The 21,556-nt window shown below is 47.2% G+C and overlaps 2 protein-coding genes and 1 non-coding gene across 6 annotated transcripts in view; 2 read left to right on the top strand and 1 right to left on the bottom strand.

Annotated features, from left to right (window-relative positions):
• The window catches only part of LOC106575054 (serine/threonine-protein kinase 24), a 32,688-nt gene extending 20,651 nt beyond the window's left edge, over positions 1–12,037 (bottom strand). Inside the window, exons 1-3 of the mRNA XM_045698444.1 lie at positions 10,914–12,037; positions 1,789–2,019; positions 1,265–1,321 (exon numbers count right to left, since the gene is read on the bottom strand). Of these exons, the coding sequence (XP_045554400.1) occupies positions 1,265–1,321; positions 1,789–2,019; positions 10,914–10,955 (330 nt within the window). The 5' untranslated portion in view covers positions 10,956–12,037. The remainder of the gene's footprint in view (positions 1–1,264; positions 1,322–1,788; positions 2,020–10,913) is intronic.
• A 173-nt stretch (positions 12,038–12,210) lies between these two features.
• On the top strand, positions 12,211–12,284 carry trnai-aau (transfer RNA isoleucine (anticodon AAU)). The gene has a single exon. It is a non-coding gene; the product is annotated as a tRNA-Ile (tRNA).
• A 1,391-nt stretch (positions 12,285–13,675) lies between these two features.
• Positions 13,676–21,556, top strand: part of LOC106575059 (FERM, ARHGEF and pleckstrin domain-containing protein 1) — a 104,815-nt gene continuing 96,934 nt past the window's right edge. For 2 of the 4 annotated variants that reach the window (XM_045698443.1, XM_045698442.1), the window contains exon 1: positions 13,676–14,075. The gene's annotated coding sequence lies outside the window, so the exon portion shown is untranslated. The remainder of the gene's footprint in view (positions 14,076–21,556) is intronic. The other 2 variants (XM_045698440.1, XM_045698441.1) reach the window with 2 other exon arrangements.

The raw sequence follows: 21,556 nt of genomic DNA, 5'->3' as shown, positions 1-21,556 counted from the left end.
ACAACCGCCCCCGTTAGCTAGCGCAACTCACACAACCGCCCCGTTAGCTAGCTCAACTCACACAACCATCCCCGTTAGCTAGCACAACCGCCCCCGTTAGCTAGCGCAACGCACACAACCGCCCCCGTTAGCTAGCGCAACGCACACAACCGCCCCCCGTTAGCTAGCGCAACGCACACAACCGCCCCTCGTTAGCTAGCGCAACTCACACAACCGCCTCCGTTAGCTAGCACAATCGCCCCCGTTAGCTAGCGCAGCCGCCCCCAGTTAGCTATCACAACTCACACAACCACCCGCGTTAGCTAGCGCAACTCACACTACCGCCCCGTTAGCTAGCACAACTCACACAACCGCCCCCGTTAGCTAGTGCAACTCACACAACCATCCCCGTTAGCTAGCTCAACTCACACAACCATCCCCGTTAGCTAGCACAACCGCCCCGTTAGCTAGCACAACTCACACAACCGCCCCCGTTAGCTAGCGCAACTCACACAACCGCCCCCGTTAGCTAGCGCAACTCACACAACCGCCCCGTTAGCTAGCGCAACTCACACAACCGCCCCGTTAGCTAGCACAACTCACACAACCGCCCCCCGTTAGCTAGCGCAACTCACACAACCGCCCCGTTAGCTAGCGCAACTCACACAACCGCCCGCGTTAGCTAGCACAACCGCCCCCGTTAGCTAGCACAACCGCCCCGTTAGCTAGCGCAACTCACACAACCGCCCCGTTAGCTAGCGCAACTCACACAACTGCCCGGGTTAGCTAGCGCAACTCACACAACCGCCCCGTTAGCTAGCGCAACTCACACAACCGCCCGCGTTAGCTAGCTCAACTCACACAACCGCCCCCCGTTAGCTAGCACAACTCACACAACCGCCCGCGTTAGCTAGCACAACCGCCCGTTAGCTAGCACAACCGCCCCCGTTAGCTAGCACAACCGCCCCCGTTAGCTAGCGCAACTCACACAACCGCCCGCGTTAGCTAGCACAACCGCCCCGTTAGCTAGCTCAACTCACACAACCGCCCCCCGTTAGCTAGCACAACCGCCCCGTTAGCTAGCTCAACTCACACAACCGCCCGCGTTAGCTAGCACAACCGCCCCGTTAGCTAGCTCAACTCACACAACCGCCCCCCGTTAGCTAGCACAACTCACACAACCGCCCGCGTTAGCTAGCACAACCGCCCTGTTAGCTAGCACAACCGCCCCCCGTTAGCTAGCACAACGTCCACATATTGTCTGACTACTGGTAACATCACTCACCAGATCCAACGCAGAGCCTCCTCCGAGATACTCCATAATGATCCACAGCTTGGCCTCCTGAAGACGACAAGAGAGACCAGTTACAGAGGTGTTAGGAATGGGGGCTGGCTCCTCCAGATCAGGAGGTGTTAGGAATGGGGGCTGGCTCCTCCAGATCAGGAGGTGTTAGGACAGGGGCTGGTTCCTCCAGATCAGGAGGTGTTAGGACAGGGGATGGTTCCTCCAGATCTAACAAAGGAGGTGTTAGGACAGGGTGGTGGTTCCTCCAGATCAGGAGGGGTTAGGACAGGGGGCTGGCTCCTCCAGATCTAACAGAGGAGGTGTTAGGAATGGGGGCTGGTTACTCCAGATCAGGAGGTGTTAGGACAGGGATGGTTCCTCCAGATCAGGAGGTGTTAGGACAGGGGGCTGGTTCCTCCAGATCAGGAGGTGTTAGGACAGGGGATGGTTCCTCCAGATCTAACAGAGGAGGTGTTAGGACAGCTCCGTGACCTTTAACCCTGATCCCTAACCCTATGACCTACCTTCAGGTAGGATCCATAGTACTTGGTGATGAAGGGGCTGTCACACTGACTCAACACAGTGATCTCCTGCTGGATGTCCTCCATCTCATCCTCAGCCTCCTCCAGGTCAATGATCTTAACGGCCACCACCTTCTGAGTCCTCTTGTCTATTCCTTTAAACACCTCACCGAACGAGCCTTTACCTATCCTCTCCAACTTAGTGAACAACTCCTCTGGATCTGCCTTCAGGTTCTACAGGAGGGGGGGAGGGAGGAGGGAGAGAGGGAGGGGGAGAGGAGGGGAGGAGGGAGGGAGAGAGGGAGGGGGAGAGGAGGGAGGGAGGGAGAGAGAGAGAGGGGAGGAGGGGGAGAGGGAGAGGAGGAGGGGGAGGGAGGGGGAGGGGGGAGGGAGGGGGAGAGGAGGGGAGGAGGGAGAGGAGGGGAGGAGGGAGAGAGAGAGGGAGGGAGAAGGGCGAGGAGGGGAGAGAGAGAGAGGGGAGGAGGGGGAGAGGGAGGGGAGGAGGGGGAGAGAGAGGGGAGGAGGGGGAGGGAGGGAGAGAGAGAGGGAGGGGGGGAGAGAGAGGGAGGGGGAGGAGGAGGGGGAGGGGGAGAGGGAGGGGGGGAGAGAGGGGGAGAGGGAGGGGAGGAGGGGGAGGGAGAGAGGGGAGGAGAGAGAAGGGGGAGGAGGGGAGAGAGAGAGAGGGGAGGAGGGGGAGAGGGAGGGGAGGAGGGGGAGAGGGAGAGAGAGGGAGGGGGAGGGAGAGAGAGAGGAGAGGAGAGAGAAGGGAGGGAGAGGAGAGAGCAGGGAGGGAGAGGAGAGAGAAGAGAGGGAGAGAGAAGGGAGGGAGAGAGGGAGAGAGAGAGGGAGGGAGAGAGGGAGGGAGAGAGGGAGGGAGAGCAGCAGTGCTTAGAAGTTGATTACATGACATGTGATAAGAGTTAAATGATATCAGCATTATTTTGTCAACAACATGTTGCAACACTGCAGCAATGATGAAGCCAAAACGTCCTCTGTATAGCGCACACTGGGACTAGGATATCGCTCTGACCCTAACCTGGGACTAGGATATCGCTCTGACCCTAACCTGGGACTAGGATATCGCTCTGACCCTAACCTGGGACTAGGATATCACTCTGACCCTAACCTGGGACTAGGATATCACTCTGACCCTAACCTGGGACTAGGATATCGCTCTGACCCTAACCTGGGACTAGGATATCGCTCTGACCCTAACCTGGGACTAGGATATCGCTCTGACCCTAACCTGGGACTAGGATATCACTCTGACCCTAACCTGGGACTAGGATATCGCTCTGCTCTGACCCTAATCTGGGACTAGGATATCGCTCTGCTCTGACCCTAACCTGGGACTAGGATATCGCTCTGCTCTGACCCTAACATGGGACTAGGATATCGCTCTGCTCTGACCCTAACCTGGGACTAGGATATCACTCTGACCCTAACCTGGGACTAGGATATCACTCTGACCCTAACCTGGGACTAGGATATCGCTCTGACCCTAACCTGGGACTAGGATATCACTCTGCTCTGACCCTAACCTGGGACTAGGATATCACTCTGACCCTAACCTGGGACTAGGATATCACTCTGCTCTGACCCTAACCTGGGACTAGGATATCACTCTGACCCTAACCTGGGACTAGGATATCGCTCTGACCCTAACCTGGGACTAGGATATCGCTCCGCTCTGACCCTAACCTGGGACTAGGATATCGCTCCGCTCTGACCCTAACCTGGGACTAGGATATCGCTCTGCTCTGACCCTAACCTGGGACTAGGATATCGCTCTGACCCTAACCTGGGACTAGGATATCGCTCCGCTCTGACCCTAACCTGGGACTAGGAGATCGCTCTCCTCTGACCCTAACCTGGGACTAGGATATCGCTCCGCTCTGACCCTAACCTGGGACTAGGATATCGCTCTGACCCTAACCTGGGACTAGGATATCGCTCTGACCCTAACCTGGGACTAGGATATCGCTCTGCTCTGACCCTAACCTGGGACTAGGATATCGCTCTGCTCTGACCCTAACCGGGGACTAGGATATCGCTCCGCTCTGACCCTAACCTGGGACTAGGATATCGCTCTGACCCTAAACTGGGACTAGGATATCGCTCTGACCCTAACCTGGGACTAGGATATCGCTCTGACCCTAACCTGGGACTAGGATATCGCTCTGATCTGACCCTAACCTGGGACTAGGATATCACTCTGACCCTAACCTGGGACTAGGATATCGCTCTGACCCTAACCTGGGACTAGGATATCACTCTGCTCTGACCCTAACCTGGGACTAGGATATCACTCTGCTCTGACCCTAACCTGGGACTAGGATATCACTCTGACCCTAACCTGGGACTAGGATATCGCTCTGACCCTAACCTGGGACTAGGATATTGCTCCGCTCTGACCCTAACCTGGGACTAGGATATCGCTCCGCTCTGACCCTAACCTGGGACTAGGATATCGCTCTGCTCTGACCCTAACCTGGGACTAGGATATCGCTCTGACCCTAACCTGGGACTAGGATATCGCTCCGCTCTGACCCTAACCTGGGACTAGGATATCGCTCTCCTCTGACCCTAACCTGGGACTAGGATATCGCTCCGCTCTGACCCTAACCTGGGACTAGGATATCGCTCTGACCCTAACCTGGGACTAGGATATCGCTCTGACCCTAACCTGGGACTAGGATATCGCTCTGCTCTGACCCTAACCTGGGACTAGGATATCGCTCTGCTCTGACCCTAACCGGGGACTAGGATATCGCTCCGCTCTGACCCTAAACTGGGACTAGGATATCGCTCTGACCCTAAACTGGGACTAGGATATCGCTCTGACCCTAACCTGGGACTAGGATATCGCTCTGACCCTAACCTGGGACTAGGATATCGCTCTGATCTGACCCTAACCTGGGACTAGGATATCGCTCTGCTCTGACCCTAACCTGGGACTAGGATATCGCTCTGACCCTAACCTGGGACTAGGATATCGCTCTGCTCTGACCCTAACCTGGGACTAGGATATCGCTCTGACCCTAACCTGGGACTAGGATATCGCTCTGCTCTGACCCTAACCTGGGACTAGGATATCGCTCTGCTCTGACCCTAACCTGGGACTAGGATATCGCTCCGCTCTGACCCTAACCTGGGACTAGGATATCGCTCTGACCCTAAACTGGGACTAGGATATCGCTCTGACCCTAACCTGGGACTAGGATATCGCTCTGATCTGACCCTAACCTGGGACTAGGATATCGCTCTGCTCTGACCCTAACCTGGGACTAGGATATCGCTCTGCTCTGACCCTAACCTGGGACTAGGATATTGCTCCGCTCTGACCCTAACCTGGGACTAGGATATCGCTCTGAGCCTAACCTGGGACTAGGATATCTCTCTGCTCTGACCCTAACCTGGGACTAGGATATCGCTCTGCTCTGACCCTAACCTGGGACTAGGATATCGCTCTGCTCTGACCCTAACCTGGGACTAGGATATCGCTCTGCTCTGACCCTAACCTGGGACTAGGATATCACTCTGACCCTAACCTGGGACTAGGATATCGCTCTGACCCTAACCTGGGACTAGGATATCACTCTGACCCTAACCTGGGACTAGGATATCGCTCTGACCCTAACCTGGGACTAGGATATCGCTCCGCTCTGACCCTAACCTGGGACTAGGATATCGCTCTGCTCTGACCCTAACCTGGGACTAGGATATCACTCTGACCCTAACCTGGGACTAGGATATCACTCTGACCCTAACCTGGGACTAGGATATCACTCTGACCCTAACCTGGGACTAGGATATCGCTCTGACCCTAACCTGGGACTAGGATATCACTCTGACCCTAACCTGGGACTAGGATATCGCTCCGCTCTGACCCTAACCTGGGACTAGGATATCGCTCTGACCCTAACCTGGGACTAGGATATCGCTCTGCTCTGACCCTAACCTGGGACTAGGATATCGCTCCGCTCTGACCCTAACCTGGGACTAGGATATCGCTCTGACCCTAAACTGGGACTAGGATATCGCTTTGCTCTGACCCTAACCTGGGACTAGGATATCGCTCCGCTCTGACCCTAACCTGGGACTAGGATATCGCTCCGCTCTGACCCTAACCTGGGACTAGGATATCGCTCTGACCCTACAGTACACTTCCCTGGCCCTGACCTGTGACCCTAACCCTACTGTACTCTTCCCTAGCCCTGACCTGTGACCCTAACCCTACAGTACTTTCCCCTGGCCCTGACCTGTGACCCTAACCCTACAGTACTCTCCCCTGGCCCTGACCTGTGACCCTAACCCTACAGTACTCTCCCCTGGCCCTGATCTGTGACCCTAACCCTACAGTACACTTCACTGGTCCTGACCTGTGACCCTAACCCTACAGTACACTTCCCTGGTCCTGACCTGTGACCCTAACCCTACAGTACACTTCCCTGGTCCTGACCTGTGACCCTAACCCTACAGTACTCTCCCCTGGCCCTGACCTGTGACCCTAACCCTACAGTACTCTCCCCTGGTCCTGACCTGTGACCCTAACCCTACAGTACTCTCCCCTGGTCCTGACCTGTGACCCTAACCCTACAGTACACTTCCCTGGTCCTGACCTGTGACCCTAACCCTACAGTACTTTGCCCTGGCCCTGACCTGTGACCCTAACCCTACAGTACTCTCCCCTGGCCCTGACCTGTGACCCTAACCCTACAGTACTCTCCCCTGGTCCTGACCTGTGACCCTAACCCTACAGTACTCTCCCCTGGTCCTGACCTGTGACCCTAACCCTACAGTACACTTCCCTGGTCCTGACCTGTGACCCTAACCCTACAGTACTTTGCCCTGGCCCTGACCTGTGACCCTAACCCTACAGTACTCTGCCCTGGCCCTGACCTGTGACCCTAACCCTACAGTACTCTCCCCTGGCACCTGACCTGTGACCCTAACCCTACAGCTGGTCCTGACCTGTGACCCTAACCCTACAGTACTCTCCCCTGGCCCTGACCTGTGACCCTAACCCTACAGTACACTTCCCTGGCCCTGACCTGTGACCCTAACCCTACAGTACTCTGCCCTGGTCCTGACCTGTGACCCTAACCCTACAGTACTCTGCCCTGGCCCTGACCTGTGACCCTAACCCTACAGTACTCTGCCCTGGCCCTAACCTGTGACCCTAACCCTACAGTACTCTCCCCTGGCACCTGACCTGTGACCCTAACCCTACAGTACTCTCCCCTGGTCCTGACCTGTGACCCTAACCCTACAGTACACTTCCCTGGTCCTGACCTGTGACCCTAACCCTACAGTACTCTCCCCTGGTCCTGACCTGTGACCCTAACCCTACAGTACTCTCCCCTGGTCCTGACCTGTGACCCTAACCCTACAGTACTCTCCCCTGGTCCTGACCTGTGACCCTAACCCTACAGTACTCTCCCCTGGTCCTGACCTGTGACCCTAACCCTACAGTACACTTCCCTGGTCCTGACCTGTGACCCTAACCCTACAGTACTCTCCCCTGGTCCTGACCTGTGACCCTAACCCTACAGTACTCTCCCCTGGTCCTGACCTGTGACCCTAACCCTACAGTACTCTCCCCTGGTCCTGACCTGTGACCCTAACCCTACAGTACTCTTCTTTGGAAAGTATTCAGACCCTTGACTTTTTCCCCACACCAGTTTTTGGTTTGTCGTTATGGCGTATTGTGATGTCATTATGGGGTATTGTGATGTCATTATGGGGTATTGTGATGTCATTATGGCGTATTGTGATGTCATTATGGCGTATTGTGATGTCATTATGGCGTATTGTGATGTCATTATGGGGTATTGTGATGTCATTATGGGGTATTGTGTGTAGATTGATGAGGAAAACAATGTATTTAATCCATTTTAGAATAAGGCTGTAACGTAACAAAATGTGGAGAAAGTGAAGTGGTCTGAATACTTTCTGAATGCCCTGAATATAGCAACATTATTCTGACTAGTTATTCACTGTGTATTTATTCCTTGTGTCCCCATTTCAATGATTTATTATTGTAATTTAACTCTGTTGTAAAAGGATTCGTAGGTCAGCATTTCACTGTTAGTCTACACCTGTTGTTTAGCAAGCAGGTGACAAATAACAGATTTTCTCAGTAATTCCGTTACCGATTTTGGTAACAGAATTACGAGTTTTAAATCACTTAATACATAAGAAAAAGTTGATATCAGTAAAAACACAAAGTAATTGGTGGGTCTACCTTTACTTGTTACTTTGTGAACTTTCATTATCCTGTTTTTGGTCTACAACCTTAAAATCTTTAGCCTAGCTTAGCGAATCCTCTGTTTTCCAGTGCTTTAGTCTTTAGCCTAGCTTAGAGAATCCTGTTTTCCAGTGCTTTAGCCTTTAGCCTAGCTTAGAGAATCCTCTGTTTTCCAGTGCTTTAGCCTTTAGCCTAGCTTAGAGAATCCTGTTTTCCAGTGCTTTAGCCTTTAGCCTAGCTTAGAGAATCCTCTGTTTTCCAGTGCTTTAGTCTTTAGCCTAGCTTAGAGAATCCTCTGTTTTCCAGTGCTTTAGTCTTTAGCCTAGCTTAGAGAATCCTCTGTTTTCCAGTGCTTTAGTCTAGCTTAGAGAATCCTCTGTTTTCCAGTGCTTTAGCCTTTAGCCTAGCTTAGAGAATCCTGTTTTCCAGTGCTTTAGCCTAGCTTAGAGAATCCTCTGTTTTCAAGGGCTTTAGCCTTTAGCCTAGCTTAGAGAATCCTCTGTTTTCCAGTGCTTTAGCCTTTAGCCTAGCTTAGAGAATCCTGTTTTCCAGTGCTTTAGCCTAGCTTAGAGAATCCTCTGTTTTCCAGTGCTTTAGTCTAGCTTAGAGAATCCTCTGTTTTCCAGTGCTTTAGTCTTTAGCCTAGCTTAGAGAATCCTCTGTTTTCAAGGGCTTTAGCCTTTAGCCTAGCTTAGAGAATCCTCTGTTTTCCAGTGCTTTAGCCTTTAGCCTAGCTTAGAGAATCCTGTTTTCCAGTGCTTTAGCCTAGCTTAGAGAATCCTCTGTTTTCCAGTGCTTTAGCCTTTAGCCTAGCTTAGAGAATCCTCTGTTTTCCAGTGCTTTAGCCTAGCTTAGAGAATCCTCTGTTTTCCAGTGCTTTAGCCTTTAGCCTAGCTTAGAGAATCCTCTGTTTTCCAGTGCTTTAGCCTTTAGCCTAGCTTAGAGAATCCTCTGTTTTCCAGTGCTTTAGCCTTTAGCCTAGCTTAGAGAATCCTCTGTTTTCCAGTGCTTTAGCCTTTAGCCTAGCTTAGAGAATCCTCTGTTTTCCAGTGCTTTAGCCTAGCTTAGAGAATCCTCTGTTTTCCAGTGCTTTAGCCTTTAGCCTAGCTTAGAGAATCCTCTGTTTTCCAGTGCTTTAGCCTTTAGCCTAGCTTAGAGAATCCTCTGTTTTCCAGTGCTTTAGCCTTTAGCCTAGCTTAGAGAATCCTCTGTTTTCCAGTGCTTTAGCCTTTAGCCTAGCTTAGAGAATCCTCTGTTTTCCAGTGCTTTAGCCTTTAGCCTAGCTTAGAGAATCCTCTGTTTTCCAGTGCTTTAGCCTTTAGCCTAGCTTAGAGAATCCTCTGTTTTCCAGTGCTTTAGCCTAGCTTAGAGAATCCTCTGTTTTCAAGGGCTTTAGCCTTTAGCCTAGCTTAGAGAATCCTCTGTTTTCCAGTGCTTTAGCCTAGCTTAGAGAATCCTCTGTTTTCCAGTGCTTTAGCCTAGCTTAGAGAATCCTCTGTTTTCCAGTGCTTTAGCCTTTAGCCTAGCTTAGAGAATCCTCTGTTTTCCAGTGCTTTAGCCTTTAGCCTAGCTTAGAGAATCCTCTGTTTTCCAGTGCTTTAGCCTTTAGCCTAGCTTAGAGAATCCTCTGTTTTCCAGTGCTTTAGCCTAGCTTAGAGAATCCTCTGTTTTCCAGTGCTTTAGCCTTTAGCCTAGCTTAGAGAATCCTCTGTTTTCCAGTGCTTTAGCCTTTAGCCTAGCTTAGAGAATCCTCTGTTTTCCAGTGCTTTAGCCTAGCTTAGAGAATCCTCTGTTTTCCAGTGCTTTAGCCTTTAGCCTAGCTTAGAGAATCCTCTGTTTTCCAGTGCTTTAGCCTAGCTTAGAGAATCCTCTGTTTTCCAGTGCTTTAGCCTAGCTTAGAGAATCCTCTGTTTTCCAGTGCTTTAGCCTAGCTTAGAGAATCCTCTGTTTTCCAGTGCTTTAGCCTTTAGCCTAGCTTAGAGAATCCTCTGTTTTCCAGTGCTTTAGCCTTTAGCCTAGCTTAGAGAATCCTCTGTTTTCCAGTGCTTTAGCCTTTAGCCTAGCTTAGAGAATCCTCTGTTTTCCAGTGCTTTAGCCTTTAGCCTAGCTTAGAGAATCCTCTGTTTTCCAGTGCTTTAGCCTTTAGCCTAGCTTAGAGAATCCTCTGTTTTCCAGTGCTTTAGCCTTTAGCCTAGCTTAGAGAATCCTCTGTTTTCCAGTGCTTTAGCCTAGCTTAGAGAATCCTCTGTTTTCAAGGGCTTTAGCCTTTAGCCTAGCTTAGAGAATCCTCTGTTTTCCAGTGCTTTAGCCTAGCTTAGAGAATCCTCTGTTTTCCAGTGCTTTAGCCTTTAGCCTAGCTTAGAGAATCCTCTGTTTTCCAGTGCTTTAGCCTTTAGCCTAGCTTAGAGAATCCTCTGTTTTCCAGTGCTTTAGCCTTTAGCCTAGCTTAGAGAATCCTCTGTTTTCCAGTGCTTTAGCCTAGCTTAGAGAATCCTCTGTTTTCCAGTGCTTTAGCCTTTAGCCTAGCTTAGAGAATCCTCTGTTTTCCAGTGCTTTAGCCTTTAGCCTAGCTTAGAGAATCCTCTGTTTTCCAGTGCTTTAGTCACTAAATGATGTTTATCCCTTTTAGTCATCAGTATGGTGAAGCCCCAATGTGACTCCTAGTGTAATTGAATGTTAAATATTGTACCAGCCTAGTATTGGACATGCAGAATGAAGGAAGGGAATTGACTGTCTCTCTATCTGCAGCATGCTGTGCATGTCTTTAGTATTGTTTACATCACCTGACAGCAGGTGAGGGCTAGCTTCACCATATAGCACTTTGGTAAGGTGTTTAGCTAACTAGCTAGCTACTGGAAATGAGGTGAAAACAGCGTACCTGCATCCCCGGCAGGCTACTCTGAACCGGAGAGTGAGCCATGTCGTCTGTCCACAGTCTGACCAGCTAGAACAGTTAGTTACAACCCAGAATACACAACGCAGCAGGTCGTGCGTCCTTATCGATGCGTCCTGCGTCCTTATCGATGCGTTTCTGCGTCCTTATCGATGCGTTTTTGCATCCTTATCGATGCGTCCTTATCGATGCGTCCTTATCGATACGTCCTTATCGATGCGTCCTGATCGATGCGTTTCTGCGTCCTTATCGATACGTCCTGCGTCCTTATCGATACGTCATGCGTCCTTATCGATGCGTCCTGCGTCCTTATCGATACGTCCTGTGAATCCTTCCCGAACAAGCTCGGTACAAAGTTAAAACATGTTGACTCAGCCACGAAAATCTTGTGGTATAAACAAAGCTAGTTCATCGACCGTTGTCCTATGTTAACATAACTATAAAATCATCATAACTAGTAAATCATCCAAGGAATATTTTTTACTTGAGGAAAAAAATAGCTAGCTTGCTAACTGGCTAGTTAGCTTTGTCGTTAGCATCGTAACTAGCTAGCTGCACAGTAACAACAAATCAACATGAATACAAAATAGCTAGCTGACAATGTTAGCTGGAGCGTATTTCCAATTTATTTTGACCGTAAAGCAGTATATATTATATATTATGATATATATATCATACTAGCGAACGGTTTCTAATTTATTGTTTGATGTTATATCACCGATTAGCTACCGAACAACTCGCTGTTAGCTTCGTTAGCTCCTGTAGCCGACTGGTGTCTCATCCGACCGCCCTGACAGACTTTCCACGCAGCCACATAACAACATATTTATCCTGCGTCTGGAAAACATAAAGCCGTTCAATAAGATATGATTACGATCCGATCTTGTAATCGTCGGCTAGTTGAAAATCCATCCAAAGGAGATTACCACGCTGACAACTATACATATTATCTGTGTTTTCCCCTCCGTCTCCTGTCCTCCATCTTGTCACCACTGGCGGATCCATGTCGGCGCGGCGCGGAGCGGCTGTCCGGAGCGGATGCGTCCGTCTGGTGAACGGCAGAGGGCTCAACGACACCGTTCACCAAATTAACACCGAGCAATTTAGTACATGTGATATCATAACATTATAGAATTATATATATATATATTTTGTAACTGTTTGGAGAATACGTTGAAATCTAGATGAGCATAAAGCTACTTTATTAATATTAACGCTTATAAAAGCAAACTGGTTGTTTTCCAAAGTATAAAAGACTAGATTTGGTCAGCTGTGTTCACTTGGCCGGTTAGCTCAGTTGGTTAGAGCGTCGTGCTAATAACGCGAAGGTCGCGGGTTCGATACCCGTACTGGCCATGACCCTTTTGACTGTTGTGTTGTTGTGTTACTCGTCTTTGGGCTTAAAGTTGGACTTCTTCTACTCTATTGGTGCCATATGATATGGAGCTATTCTATTGGTGCCATATGATATGGAGCTATTCTATTGGTCCCATATGATATGGGGCTATTCTATTGGTCCCATATGATATGGAGCTATTCTATTGGTGCCATATGATATGGAGCTATTCTATTGGTGCCATATGATATGGAGCTATTCTATTGGTCCCATATGATATGGCGTTATTCTATTGGTGCCATATGATATGGAGTTATTCTATTGGTCCCATATGATATGGAGTTATTCTATTGGTCCCATATGATATGGAGCTATTCTATTGGTCCCATATGATATGGGGCTATTCTATTGGTCCCATATGATATGGAGCTATTCTATTGGTGCCATATGATATGGAGCTATTCTATTGGTCCCATATGATATGGGGCTATTCTATTGGTCCCATATGATATGGAGCTATTCTATTGGTGCCATATGATATGGAGCTATTCTATTGGTGCCATATGATATGGAGCTATTCTATTGGTCCCATATGATATGGCGTTATTCTATTGGTGCCATATGATATGGAGTTATTCTATTGGTCCCATATGATATGGAGTTATTCTATTGGTCCCATATGATATGGAGCTATTCTATTGGTCCCATATGATATGGGGCTATTCTATTGGTCCCATATGATATGGAGCTATTCTATTGGTGCCATATGATATGGAGCTATTCTATTGGTGCCATATGATATGGAGCTATTCTATTGGTCCCATATGATATGGGGCTATTCTATTGGTCCCATATGATATGGAGCTATTCTATTGGTCCCATATGATATGGAGCTATTCTATTGGTGCCATATGATATGGAGCTATTCTATTGGTCCCATATGATATGGAGTTATTCTATTGGTGCCATATGATATGGCGTTATTCTATTGGTGCCATATGATATGGAGCTATTCTATTGGTCCCATATGATATGGAGCTATTCTATTGGTGCCATATGATATGGGGCTATTCTATTGGTGCCATATGATATGGGGCTATTCTATTGGTGCCATATGATATGGGGCTATTCTATTGGTCCCATATGATATGGAGCTATTCTATTGGTCCCATATGATATGGAGCTATTCTATTGGTCCCATATGATATGGAGCTATTCTATTGGTCCCATATGATATGGAGCTATTCTATTGGTGCCATATGATATGGAGCTATTCTATTGGTGCCATATGATATGGAGCTATTCTATTGGTGCCATATGATATGGAGCTATTCTATTGGTGCCATATGATATGGAGCTATTCTATTGGTCCCATATGATATGGAGCTATTCTATTGTAGTGGTTGACTTTGAACGGCCCCAACCATGGCCATGCTCCAGTGAAGCCGCTATGTGGTAGTATTGCTCCCTCTCTACAGGCCTGATACAAAGGACACCAGCTGAGTTATAGTGCAGTTACCAGTGCTGGAGGGACTACTGTGCTCATGTTATTGTTCGGGTAACAAAACTCAATGGAAGTCACATTGTTTTTTAGTTTTTTTTACAACGTAACGCGGTGTTAGTCGAAGGTCTGTCGAGCCGATATGGCGACCAGGAAGAATCTGCGTTTTAATTAAGAGCCGCTTCTCCTTCCTGAAACTTTCAAACGCTTAAAATCAGCGCAGTTTGGATCGTAAAGGAATTTCACTTCGGTCAAACACACTGTTGGAAAATATACACGTGGACAATCTCTCCCCAATCTGAAGGAAAAGGTAAGAAAGAAACTGGTGTCTTGATGTCGTTTAGGTTACTGGAGTACCGATGCGTCCCTAACCGCGGAGGCTAGATAGAAGATAGACATACTGTTTTAAATACAAGTAGAAAACCAATTTAAATCATGTCCTGTAATTTTCCATTTACCTCTAATTCCTGCGGTTAGCCAGTTCATTCTCTCTCTCTCTCCTTTGAATTGTCTGAATTTACAGATGTTCTCCAGTTGGAATACAATAGATGTGTGTGTGTGTGTGTGTGTGTGTGTGTGTGTGTGTGTGTGTGTGTGTGTTATATAAGGTCATCGTCCAACAGGATTATAGTGAATAGCCAAATGATCCAAAACTACATTGTAGTTTAGTAGGATGGAGGCTGTATGGATCTGTAACTGCTACAGTGTAGTTTAGACGGATGGAGGCTCCATAGCTGTATGGATCTGTAACTGCTACAGTGTAGTTTAGTATGATGGAGGCCCCATAGCTGTATGGATCTGTAACTGCTACAGTGTAGTTTAGTAGGATGGAGGCTCCATAGCTGTATGGATCTGTAACTGCTACAGTGTAGTTTAGTAGGATGGAGGCTCCATAGCTGTATGGATCTGTAACTACTACAGTGTAGTTCAGTAGGATGGAGGCTGTATGGATCTGTAACTGCTACAGTGTAGTTTAGTATGATGGAGGCCCCATAGCTGTATGGATCTGTAACTGCTACAGTGTAGTTTAGTAGGATGGAGGCTCCATAGCTGTATGGATCTGTAACTGCTACAGTGTAGTTTAGTAGGATGGAGGCTGTATGGATCTGTAACTGCTACAGTGTAGTTCAGTAGGATGGTGGCTGTATGGATCTGTAACTGCTACAGTGTAGTTTAGTATGATGGAGGCTCCATAGCTGTATGGATCTGTAACTTCTACAGTGTAGTTCAGTAGGATGGAGGCTGTATGGATCTGTAACTGCTACAGTGTAGTTTAGTATGATGGAGGCTCCATAGCTGTATGGATCTGTAACTGCTACAGTGTAGTTTAGTAGGATGGAGGCTCCATAGCTGTATGGATCTGTAACTGCTACAGTGTAGTTTAGTATGATGGAGGCTCCATAGCTGTATGGATCTGTAACTGCTACAGTGTAGTTCAGTAGGATGGAGGCTGTATGGATCTGTAACTGCTACAGTGTAGTTTAGTAGGATGGAGGCTCCATAGCTGTATGGATCTGTAACTACTACATTGTAGTTTAGTAGGATGGAGGCTGTATGGATCTGTAACTGCTACAGTGTAGTTCAGTAGGATGGAGGCTGTATGGATCTGTAACTGCTACAGTGTAGTTTAGTATGATGGAGGCTCCATAGCTGTATGGATCTGTAACTGCTACAGTGTAGTTTAGTATGATGGAGGCTCCATAGCTGTATGGATCTGTAACTGCTACAGTGTAGTTTAGTAGGATGGAGGCTCCATAGCTGTATGGATCTGTAACTGCTACAGTGTAGTTTAGACGGATGGAGGCTCCATAGCTGTATGGATCTGTAACTGCTACAGTGTAGTTTAGTATGATGGAGGCTCCATAGCTGTATGGATCTGTAACTGCTACAGTGTAGTTTAGTAGGATGGAGGCTCCATAGCTGTATGGATCTGTAACTGCTACAGTGTAGTTTAGTATGATGGAGGCCCCATAGCTGTATGGATCTGTAACTACTACAGTGTAGTTCAGTAGGATGGAGGCTGTATGGATCTGTAACTGCTACAGTGTAGTTTAGTAGGATGGAGGCTCCATAGCTGTATGGATCTGTAACTGCTACAGTGTAGTTTAGTATGATGGAGGCTCCATAGCTGTATGGATCTGTAACTGCTACAGTGTAGTTTAGTAGGATGGAGGCTCCATAGCTGTATGGATCTGTAACTGCTACAGTGTAGTTTAGTATGATGGAGGCCCCATAGCTGTATGGATCTGTAACTGCTACAGTGTAGTTTAGTATGATGGAGGCACATAGCTGTATGGATCTGTAACTGCTACAGTGTAGTTTAGTTTGATGGAGGCCCCATAGCTGTATGGATCTGTAACTGCTACAGTGTAGTTTAGTATGATGGAGGCACATAGCTGTATGGATCTGTAACTGCTACAGTGTAGTTTAGTATGATGGAGGCCCCATAGCTGTATGGATCTGTAACTGCTACAGTGTAGTTCAGTAGGATGGAGGCTGTATGGATCTGTAACTGCTACAGTGTAGTTCAGTAGGATGGAGGCTGTATGGATCTGTAACTGCTACAGTGTAGTTCAGTAGGATGGAGGCTGTATGGATCTGTAACTGCTACAGTGTAGTTTAGTATGATGGAGGCTCCATAGCTGTATGGATCTGTAACTGCTACAGTGTAGTTCAGTAGGATGGAGGCTGTATGGATCTGTAACTGCTACAGTGTAGTTTAGACGGATGGAGGCTCCATAGCTGTATGGATCTGTAACTGCTACAGTGTAGTTTAGTATGATGGAGGCCCCATAGCTGTATGGATCTGTAACTGCTACAGTGTAGTTTAGTAGGATGGAGGCTCCATAGCTGTATGGATCTGTAACTGCTACAGTGTAGTTTAGTAGAATGGAGGCTCCATAGCTGTATGGATCTGTAACTACTACAGTGTAGTTCAGTAGGATGGAGGCTGTATGGATCTGTAACTGCTACAGTGTAGTTTAGTATGATGGAGGCCCCATAGCTGTATGGATCTGTAACTGCTACAGTGTAGTTTAGTAGGATGGAGGCTCCATAGCTGTATGGATCTGTAACTACTACATTGTAGTTTAGTAGGATGGAGGCTGTATGGATCTGTAACTGCTACAGTGTAGTTCAGTAGGATGGAGGCTGTATGGATCTGTAACTGCTACAGTGTAGTTTAGTATGATGGAGGCTCCATAGCTGTATGGATCTGTAACTTCTACAGTGTAGTTCAGTAGGATGGAGGCTGTATGGATCTGTAACTGCTACAGTGTAGTTTAGTATGATGGAGGCTCCATAGCTGTATGGATCTGTAACTGCTACAGTGTAGTTTAGTAGGATGGAGGCTCCATAGCTGTATGGATCTGTAACTGCTACAGTGTAGTTTAGTATGATGGAGGCTCCATAGCTGTATGGATCTGTAACTGCTACAGTGTAGTTCAGTAGGATGGAGGCTGTATGGATCTGTAACTGCTACAGTGTAGTTTAGTAGGATGGAGGCTCCATAGCTGTATGGATCTGTAACTACTACATTGTAGTTTAGTAGGATGGAGGCTGTATGGATCTGTAACTGCTACAGTGTAGTTCAGTAGGATGGAGTCTGTATGGATCTGTAACTGCTACAGTGTAGTTTAGTATGATGGAGGCTCCATAGCTGTATGGATCTGTAACTGCTACAGTGTAGTTTAGTATGATGGAGGCTCCATAGCTGTATGGATCTGTAACTGCTACAGTGTAGTTTAGTAGGATGGAGGCTCCATAGCTGTATGGATCTGTAACTGCTACAGTGTAGTTTAGACGGATGGAGGCTCCATAGCTGTATGGATCTGTAACTGCTACAGTGTAGTTTAGTATGATGGAGGCTCCATAGCTGTATGGATCTGTAACTGCTACAGTGTAGTTTAGTAGGATGGAGGCTCCATAGCTGTATGGATCTGTAACTGCTACAGTGTAGTTTAGTATGATGGAGGCCCCATAGCTGTATGGATCTGTAACTACTACAGTGTAGTTCAGTAGGATGGAGGCTGTATGGATCTGTAACTGCTACAGTGTAGTTTAGTAGGATGGAGGCTCCATAGCTGTATGGATCTGTAACTGCTACAGTGTAGTTTAGTATGATGGAGGCTCCATAGCTGTATGGATCTGTAACTGCTACAGTGTAGTTTAGTAGGATGGAGGCTCCATAGCTGTATGGATCTGTAACTGCTACAGTGTAGTTTAGTATGATGGAGGCCCCATAGCTGTATGGATCTGTAACTGCTACAGTGTAGTTTAGTATGATGGAGGCACATAGCTGTATGGATCTGTAACTGCTACAGTGTAGTTTAGTTTGATGGAGGCCCCATAGCTGTATGGATCTGTAACTGCTACAGTGTAGTTTAGTATGATGGAGGCACATAGCTGTATGGATCTGTAACTGCTACAGTGTAGTTTAGTATGATGGAGGCCCCATAGCTGTATGGATCTGTAACTGCTACAGTGTAGTTCAGTAGGATGGAGGCTGTATGGATCTGTAACTGCTACAGTGTAGTTCAGTAGGATGGAGGCTGTATGGATCTGTAACTGCTACAGTGTAGTTCAGTAGGATGGAGGCTGTATGGATCTGTAACTGCTACAGTGTAGTTTACTATGATGGAGGCTCCATAGCTGTATGGATCTGTAACTTCTACAGTGTAGTTCAGTAGGATGGAGGCTGTATGGATCTGTAACTGCTACAGTGTAGTTTAGTATGATGGAGGCTCCATAGCTGTATGGATCTGTAACTGCTACAGTGTAGTTTAGTAGGATGGAGGCTCCATAGCTGTATGGATCTGTAACTGCTACAGTGTAGGTGAATCTGATGGAGGCTCCATAGCTGTATGGATCTGTAACTGCTACAGTGTAGTTTAGTAGGATGGAGGCTGTATGGATCTGTAACTGCTACAGTGTAGTTTAGTAGGATGGAGGCTGTATGGATCTGTAACTGCTACAGTGTAGTTTAGTAGGATGGAGGCTCCATAGCTGTATGGATCTGTAACTGCTACAGTGTAGTTTAGTATGATGGAGGCCTCATAGCTGTATGGATCTGTAACTGCTACAGTGTAGTTTAGTATGATGGAGGCCCCATAGCTATATGGATCTGTAACTACTACAGTGTAGTTTAGTATGATGGAGGCCCCGTAGCTGTATGGATCTGTAACTGCTACAGTGTAGTTTAGTATGATGGAGGCTCCATAGCTGTATGGATCTGTAACTGCTACAGTGTAGTTTAGTATGATGGAGGCCCCATAGCTGTATGGATCTGTAACTGCTACAGTGTAGTTCAGTAGGATGGAGGCTGTATGGATCTGTAACTGCTACAGTGTAGTTTAGTATGATGGAGGCTCCATAGCTGTATCGATCTGTAACTGCTACAGTGTAGTTTAGTAGGATGGAGGCTCCATAGCTGTATCGATCTGTAACTACTACATTGTAGTTTAGTAGGATGGAGGCTGTATGGATCTGTAACTGCTACAGTGTAGTTCAGTAGGATGGAGGCTGTATGGATCTGTAACTGCTACAGTGTAGTTTAGTATGATGGAGGCTCCATAGCTGTATGGATCTGTAACTGCTACAGTGTAGTTTAGTATGATGGAGGCCCCATAGCTGTATGGATCTGTAACTGCTACAGTCTAGTTTAGTATGATGGAGGCCCCATAGCTGTATGGATCTGTAACTGCTACAGTCTAGTTTAGTAAGATGGAGGCACATAGCTGTATGGATCTGTAACTGCTACAGTGTAGTTTAGTATGATGGAGGCTCCATAGCTGTATGGATCTGTAACTGCTACAGTGTAGTTCAGTAGGATGGAGGCTGTATGGATCTGTAACTGCTACAGTGTAGTTTAGTATGATGGAGGCTCCATAGCTGTATGGATCTGTAACTGCTACAGTGTAGTTTAGTAGGATGGAGGCTCCATAGCTGTATGGATCTGTAACTACTACATTGTAGTTTAGTAGGATGGAGGCTGTATGGATCTGTAACTGCTACAGTGTAGTTCAGTAGGATGGAGGCTGTATGGATCTGTAACTGCTACAGTGTAGTTTAGTATGATGGAGGCTGTATGGATCTGTAACTGCTACAGTGTAGTTCAGTAGGATGGAGGCTGTATGGATCTATAACTGCTACAGTGTAGTTTAGTATGATGGAGGATCCATAGCTGTATGGATCTGTAACTGCTACAGTGTAGTTTAGTAGGATGGAGGCTCCATAGCTGTATGGATCTGTAACTGCTACAGTGTAGTTTAGACGGATGGAGGCTCCATAGCTGTATGGATCTGTAACTGCTACAATGTAGTTTAGTATGATGGAGGCTCCATAGCTGTATGGATCTGTAACTGCTACAGTGTAGTTTAGTAGGATGGAGGCTCCATAGCTGTATGGATCTGTAACTGCTACAGTGTAGTTTAGTATGATGGAGGCCCCATAGCTGTATGGATCTGTAACTGCTACAGTGTAGTTTAGTATGATGGAGGCACATAGCTGTATGGATCTGTAACTGCTACAGTGTAGTTTAGTTTGATGGAGGCCCCATAGCTGTATGGATCTGTAACTGCTACAGTGTAGTTTAGTATGATGGAGGCCCCATAGCTGTATGGATCTGTAACTGCTACAGTGTAGTTCAGTAGGATGGAGGCTGTATGGATCTGTAACTGCTACAGTGTAGTTTAGTATGATGGAGGCTCCATAGCTGTATGGATCTGTAACTGCTACAGTGTAGTTTAGTAGGATGGAGGCGCCATAGCTGTATGGATCTGTAACTACTACATTGTAGTTTAGTAGGATGGAGGCTGTATGGATCTGTAACTGCTACAGTGTAGTTCAGTAGGATGGAGGCTGTATGGATCTGTAACTGCTACAGTGTAGTTTAGTAGGATGGAGGCTCCATAGCTGTATGGATCTGTAACTGCTACAGTGTAGTTTAGTATGATGGAGGCCCCATAGCTGTATGGATCTGTAACTGCTACAGTGTAGTTTAGTATGATGGAGGCTCCATAGCTGTATGGATCTGTAACTTCTACAGTGTAGTTTAGTATGATGGAGGCCCCATAGCTGTATGGATCTGTAACTGCTACAGTGTAGTTTAGTAGGATGGAGGCTCCATAGCTGTATGGATCTGTAACTACTACAGTGTAGTTTAGTATGATGGAGGCCCCATAGCTGTATGGATCTGTAACTGCTACAGTGTAGTTTAGTAGGATGGAGGCTCCATAGCTGTATGGATCTGTAACTGCTACAGTGTAGTTTAGTATGATGGAGGCTCCATAGCTGTATGGATCTGTAACTGCTACAGTGTAGTTTAGTATGATGGAGGCCCCATAGCTGTATGGATCTGTAACTGCTACAGTGTAGTTTAGTAGGATGGAGGCTGTATGGATCTGTAACTGCTACAGTGTAGTTCAGTAGGATGGAGGCTCCATAGCTGTATGGATCTGTAACTGCTACATTGTAGTTTAGTAGGATGGAGGCTGTATGGATCTGTAACTGCTACAGTGTAGTTCAGTAGGATGGAGGCTGTATGGATCTGTAACTGCTACAGTGTAGTTTAGGATGATGGAGGCTCCATAGCTGTATGGATCTGTAACTGCTACAGTGTAGTTTAGTAGGATGGAGGCTGTATGGATCTGTAACTGCTACAGTGTAGTTTAGGATGATGGAGGCTCCATAGCTGTATGGATCTGTAACTGCTACAGTGTAGTTTAGTATGATGGAAGCTCCATAGCTGTATGGATCTGTAACTTCTACAGTGTAGTTCAGTATGATGGAGGC

This window comes from Salmo salar, chromosome ssa16, assembly GCF_905237065.1.
Source record: "Salmo salar chromosome ssa16, Ssal_v3.1, whole genome shotgun sequence".
Classification (NCBI taxonomy): Eukaryota; Metazoa; Chordata; class Actinopteri; order Salmoniformes; family Salmonidae; genus Salmo; species Salmo salar.
Note: the sequence above shows the minus strand (reverse complement) of the source record. Positions and strands in the feature narration are given on the sequence as shown.